The 6,582-nt window shown below is 38.7% G+C and overlaps 1 protein-coding gene across 1 annotated transcript; it reads left to right on the top strand.

The window, feature by feature from the left end:
- Window positions 1-313: 313 nt before the first annotated feature.
- LOC135760495 (C-type lectin domain family 4 member E-like) lies at window positions 314-4,164 on the top strand. The gene is made up of 3 exons (XM_065274489.2): window positions 314-424; window positions 3,291-3,394; window positions 3,939-4,164. The coding sequence occupies exons 1-3, from the start codon at window positions 323-325 to the stop codon at window positions 4,078-4,080; spliced, it is 348 nt and encodes a 115-aa protein (XP_065130561.1). The 5' UTR covers window positions 314-322; the 3' UTR covers window positions 4,081-4,164.
- Window positions 4,165-6,582: the final 2,418 nt, after the last annotated feature.

Here is a 6,582-nt window from a genome sequence, read left to right on the forward strand (position 1 = left end):
AAAACGCGGGTACCCCTTTCAAATCTATAAATCGCAAATGAACTTGAACTTGTGCGCGCAGCCGAGCAGTTTCAGATCTCCGATGCTTTATAAATGAGGCCACAGGTCTGGGCCAGTTATGTGCTATTGTCTGTAATCCAGAACTGGGCCATTGTAGGGCCGTCATTCTTCGTTGTATGTGGGTCCAGGAAAACTGGTTGTGTGGGCCGGAGCTGGGCCGGAACAGCATTGCTATGTGGGGGCGTGTTGTTTTTTTTCTATTTTTTTATAAAGGATACGTGTATTTGTGATATATGCTTTTTGTGGTTTGAAAGGGTCGTACATGTATTTCATGTCCACTGAGGAGAAGAGTTGGTCTGAAAGCAGGCAGTTCTGCAGGGATCGTGGTCAAGATCTGGTCATTATCAACACTGAAGAAGAACAGGTAGAGTTTGTATAAGTCTCTAAGAGTGAGGCAAAGAATGAAAATCATACATTTTAACTGTTTTATATACACACACAGAGATACATATCTTTAATTGCCAAGGGCAGAGTGTGGATTGGTATGTCTGACATAGCAGAGGAAGGAAAGATGAAATGGGTGGATAATACACCACTGGATAAAGGGTAAGCAAACTAATTTTGATTTAGTTATACTTCTGCTATTCTGAATAAGTATATACAACACTTTTAAAAATAAAAGTGCTCAAAAAGTTATTCACGGTGATGCCATAGAAGAACCATTTTTTGTTCCTCAAACAACCCCTTAAAGCGGAACTCCAACCTAAAACAACATTATGCTCCAACACTATATTTCATCACATATATGTAGTTGATTGTGCTGCCATCAAATGTACTAACTCCATATAAAAATTGTAAACTTTTAACTGCTACAGTAATGGTGATTTGAATGTGCGACTACATATTCTAAACGTTCTGAATGGGGTGGGTCTTGAGGCAAGATGATTGACAGTAGATGATATCGTTCTTTGATTGACAGCTGCACAGGATGAGCTAACGTTAGCTTGCTTTGCTCGTGTTCATAATAATTAGATTATTTTTAATAAATTATTTTCTTAGATATAGAAAATCTAATGCAAGCAAGTGTTACTTGGTGATTACCAGTCTTTTGAATATTTGTGTATTGCTCTAAAAGGTACACCACGCATTCTGTTTACAATTATTTATAGACCTCCCAAATACACCTCAGCATTTGTTGATGAATTCACAGAACGTTTATCAACAATTTCCTCTGAATTTGATTATTTTGTTATTGCTGGAGATTTTAATATTCATATAGACAATTCAGAAAACAATACTGCGATTGAACTGTTAAATGTTTGTAAACACTTTTGATCTGACCCAGCACGTGCAAGGTCCTACACACAATCGGGGACACACTCTTGATCTGCTCATTAGCAAGGGTCTAAACATTTCATCCACTGTAATCAAGGATGAAGCGCTATCTGACCATTTCTGTGTTTACTTTGATTTATTGATCTGTCCTGCCACTGATGCTAGATCTGTCTATATCAAAAAAAGGTTCATAAATGAGAACACCAGTGAGGTATTTATGAATGCTATGTCAATGTTGCCAAACATATCCGCAAACTCTGTTGATGTTCTCCTTGAAAACTTTAACATAAAAGTTAAAGATGCCATTGATGGTATAGCTCCAGTAAAGGTCAGGGTGATCACTGGCAGACGTAAAGCACCCTGGAGAAACACAACAGCAGTACAGCACATGAAAAGAACATGCAGAAAAGCTGAACGTATGTGGCGGAAAACAAAACTTGAAGTACATTATAGCATCTATAAGGACAGTCTTCGTGCTTTTAATGTAGAACTAGGCACAGCTAGACAGACCTTCTTCTCCAATATTATAAATAACAACATAAACCACACTCGCACTCTCTTTGCTACTGTAGAGAGACTAACAAACCCCCCAAATCAAGTTCCTAGTGAAATGCTCTCTGACAACAAATGCAATGAGTTTGCTAAGTTTTTCTCTGAGAAGATCAGTAATATCAGAATGGCAATCAATACGACCTCAAATTGTACTGTGGTCAGTCAGATAGCATTGCAACAACCTCAGAAATTAGTCATTCTCTCAGAATTTGACATAATTGATATAAAAACCTTGGAAGAAACAGTACAACATCTTAAAGCATCAACTTGCAGCATTGACACTCTCCCCACATCTTTTCTCAAAAAGGTGCTTAACTGCTTAGAAACTGACCTCTTAAAAATAGTAAACACCTCTCTGATCACAGGCCCTTTTCCAGAGTCATTAAAAACAGCAGTTGTTAAGCCTCTCCTAAAAAAGAGTAACCTAGACAAAACCATACTTAGCAACTACAGACCTATCTCAAATCTTCCGTTTATAAGCAAGATCGTTGAAAAGGTTGTTTTCAATCAGCTGAACAAATTCTTAAACTCAAATGGCTATCTGGACAACATTCAATCTGGTTTCCGTCAGCATCACAGCACAGAGACAGTGCTCATAAAGATAATAAATGATATTCGCTTAAACTCTGATTCAGGTAAAATATCAGTGCTGGTGCTACTAGATCTTAGTGCTGCCTTTGACACAGTAGATCACACCATACTCATACATAGACTGGAAAACTGGGTAGGGCTCTCTGGGATGGTTCTCAAATGGTTTAAAACATACCTACAAGGAAGAGGTTACTATGTGAACATAGGTAATAACAAATCTGAGTGGACACACAGCAATATCCCCAGTGTTAAATTAACACTGCTCGGTGTTTATATAATCCACACCAAGATTGGTGTTAAAAAAACACTAAATCAGTGTTAAAGTTAATAAGATAATGAAGTGATTGAGTCATTAATAGTGAACACCTGCTGGTCATTTTGTGTCAAATCAACTCAATTTTGGAATTGTTCCTGTCTTAAAATTTTTATTTTGTTGCCTCTTTTTCTGGAGAAAGTAATACTAAAATGAGGAAGAAAGCCAAATTATTAAATGCAATAGATGAAATCACCATAGTTAAATGAACACTATCATTATCTCTGTTTGAAAACTAAAATTACAACTTGCTTGCAGAGTTACATGGATGATAGGTTTAACTTCTAAAGAACTGCTGTAAATCTGGTTAATAAAGTAAGTCACCATTGCTCCGATTAGTGTTTCCTTTAGTTGGGTACTTGGGTCTTGAAGTTTAGTGTTAGTTTTCTTCTGCTAATTGTGACACTGTGTTTATAAAACACATCTGTTAAAGCAGAGGAAGATGAGAGAAAAGAAGTCTATTACTGTTACTATGTTAATTGGTATTGTACACACACAGAGATACATATCTTCAATTGCCAAGGACAGAGTGTGGATTGGTTTGTCTGACATAGCAGAGGAAGGAAAGATGAAATGGGTGGATAATACACCACTGAATAAAGGGTAAGCAAACAATTTCTGCTTTAATTATACTTCTGTTATTCTGAATTAGTATATACAACACTTTAAAAAAATTAAAGTGCTTAAAAAGTTATTCACGGTGATGCAATAGAAGAATATTTTTTGGTTCCTCACACACCTCTTAAGTAAAATAGTATTCAAAACATTTCCTTCTAATCTTTTCACCTTTATATGTTAAAGGTTTTTATGGAACCATTTAGCTAAAAACGGTTCTTCTACAGCATCATCCGACAATTTAAAATGTTGGCACTACTTGAAAAAGTATAAGTATAACAACAGAAATAAAAATAAAAAATTGTTAAAGCATGGTGTGTAAACAGTTCATGTACAAGCTGTATTTGTCCTAGATAATGGCTGATGAATAAAGCCTCTTCTGCTGTTTTCACACCCTTGACTGTGAGAGACTAACCAAACACCTCATAGTTCCTGTTATTGTTTTTGACCAAGAGTATCTAAAATGTTCCTTTTCAGGTCATCACTGGTATATACGGTTCAGCATTTAAATAATCTGATTACACGCTTTCAGGTTTTGGTACCAAGGTGAGCCGAATGATGAACTCAGAAATGAGGACTGTGTTGAAATCATGAGTTCTTCACGACCTATCCTAAACAACTGGAATGATCTTCCATGCACACAGACAAGAAAATGGATTTGTGAGAATCTGTGAGAATCAATGTTTTGATAATAAAAAAAATGCTTTTATTTACAATTTAAGCAATTATTATTGGACAGAGGTGGGTAATCCATTTGCCATGAGTAAAAGTCCTCTCCAGTATTTTGTTCCAATCACCTGGATTTGCTAATTAGCACAGTTTTTCAGCAGGAGGTGACCTCCTGACTCGCTGGTGTTTTATGCCCTCAACGGCCCTGTCCGAAATGGCGCACTTCATGTGGACTTTCGGTCTCGTGGCCTTAAATTGCGCGTTCTCGCTTAGTCTACGAGTCCGTAGGGTGTCCCATCTGTCATTTTTACGCTTTGAAGTGTGCTCATCAGCGCCTCCTTTGCCCCCTTGATGCGGTCTTCAGCGAAGCCCGCACTGCAGCAGGCTTCGCGCACTTTGCCAACCCAGAAGTCCTTGCGAAAGGGCAATCGAACCAATCAGACGACGGAAGGGAGGAGTTCACACTGACGGGCAACTTCTCTACCTATTTTCCGGTGTGATGCCTGAGTCTGTCCCAAAATACGACTCCGGTGCACCCACGTGGACTCGCTTGATTTTTTTTCCCAAACCAGTTCAGATAGGAGTTTTACTTAAACATGAGCTCAGGGGCAGAAAGAAATTTGATTGGTTCACAAAAATGACCAATGAAAGTCCTCAACCGGAGCCTTCAAGGCAGCTTCTGCAGTGAAGCAGTTTGAGCTCACCGTTGGTCAGGTGAGTAGCGCAGATGGTTAGATAGGAATGTGACTGGTTTGGAATTCAGCTCGAAATGTTTTGAGCGTTTAAGTTACGTGTTACCACGTTTTCACGTGTCCGTGGCACGACTTTCTTTTTTGTGCCAGTTTCACGTAATGGTTACTCAATTTTTTTTCCTTTTTTCAAACCATTGTCGTTTGGGATTGGGGTTAGATTTGTGGTTTTTTTTCATTTTTAAACTGTTTCCGCGCGAGGATGAAGTTGGGTTTGGGTTAGAATGGCAGTGGTTTATACATTTATTTGTCAGAAATTTAAACTGCTTTCACTTGATGTTGGGGTTAGAGTTGGGTTTGGGTTAGGATGTCATTTTACGTAACAGAAAGTTGTTCTAACCCCAATCCCAAACGACAATGGTAAGAAAATAGGAAAAACAATTGAGTAAACATTACGTGAAACTGGCACGAAAAAGAAAGTCGTGCCACGGACACGTGAAAACGTGGTAACACGTAACTTAAACGCTCGAAACATTTCGAGCTGAATTCAAAACAGTCACATTCCTATCTAACCATCTGCGCTACTCACCTGACCAACGGTGAGCTCGAACTGCTTCACTGCAGAAGCGGCCTTGAAGGCTCCGGTTGAGGACTTTCATTGGTCATTTTTGTGAACCAATCAAATTTCTTTCTGCCCCTGAGTTCATGTTTAAGTAAAACTCCTATCTGAACTGGTTTGGGAAAAAAAATCACGCCGTGGACTTGCATCAAGGGTCCCTAAAGTCTGGACTACATGATGTCATCAAAGTGTGGACTCTGAGGAGGACCACAAGTCCGGAGTGTGCCATTTGGGACGGGGCCAACCAAGCCTTCAAGGCAGCACTGCCCCGAGCGTTTCAGCCAATCACAGCACTGGTGCTAGATATTGAGCCTTCCGCCAGCTTCTGGCAGTTTGAGCTCACCGTTGGTCAGGTGAGTAGCGCAGATATGGTAAGATAGGAATGTGACGGCATTTATATTCAGCTTGAATGTTTCAAGTGTTTAAGAGACGTGTTTCCATGTTTTCGTGATAGATCTTCTTTTTCGTGCCAATTTTACATATTGGTAACTCAATTGTTTTCCCAATTTCTTACCATTGTAGCTTGGGGTTGGGGTTAAAACAACTTTTAAAGGGGTCATATTATGAGGTTTTTTTAAGATGTAAGCTAAATCTTTGGTGTCTCAAGAGTGTGAAGGTGAGGATTTAACTCAAAATACCCCACAGATGATTAATTACAGCATGTTAAAATTGCAAATTTGTAGGTCTGAGCAAAAGTGTGCCGTTTTTGGGTGTGACATTTAAAAAGCAAATGAGCGGCTGAAGTGCAAACACTGATCACAATGATGGTGGTTTGTTGTAATTGAAACTCAATTGTGCTGTCAAGTCCTTCTTTTCTCTCTCTTTCTCTCTGAACTAAATGGCAGTGCTGTGGTTGGATAGTGCAGATAAAGGGGGTGCTATTATTATAACTCGCCTTGCTACCTACCTCACAAAACAGGCGAAATCTGAACGACCTAATTTTTCACATGCTTGCAGTAAATGGCTTACCCAAACAAAGTTATTGGGTTGATCTTTATCACATTTTCTAGGTTGATAGAAGCACTGGGGACCCAATTATAGCACTTAAACATGGAAAAAGTCTGATTTTCATGCTATGACCCCTTTAACATAAAAATACATCCTAACCCAACTCTAACCCCAAGTAAAACAGTTTTAAATTCTGACAAAAATCACAAATCTAAACCCAATTCCAAGCAACAAGGTTTTGAAAAAAGGAA

Source organism: Paramisgurnus dabryanus, chromosome 4 (assembly GCF_030506205.2).
Source record: "Paramisgurnus dabryanus chromosome 4, PD_genome_1.1, whole genome shotgun sequence".
Classification (NCBI taxonomy): Eukaryota; Metazoa; Chordata; class Actinopteri; order Cypriniformes; family Cobitidae; genus Paramisgurnus; species Paramisgurnus dabryanus.

Excerpts from the sequence above, each read along its gene's own strand:
- LOC135760495 (XM_065274489.2), top strand. The coding sequence starts at position 323 with ATGTATTTCATGTCCACTGAGGAGAAGAGTTGGTCTGAAAGCAGGCAG. Across the intron at positions 425-3,290 it reads TCAACACTGAAGAAGAACAG|AGATACATATCTTCAATTGC; the intron begins GTAGAGTTTGTA and ends GTACACACACAG. Across the intron at positions 3,395-3,938 it reads AATACACCACTGAATAAAGG|GTTTTGGTACCAAGGTGAGC; the intron begins GTAAGCAAACAA and ends ACACGCTTTCAG.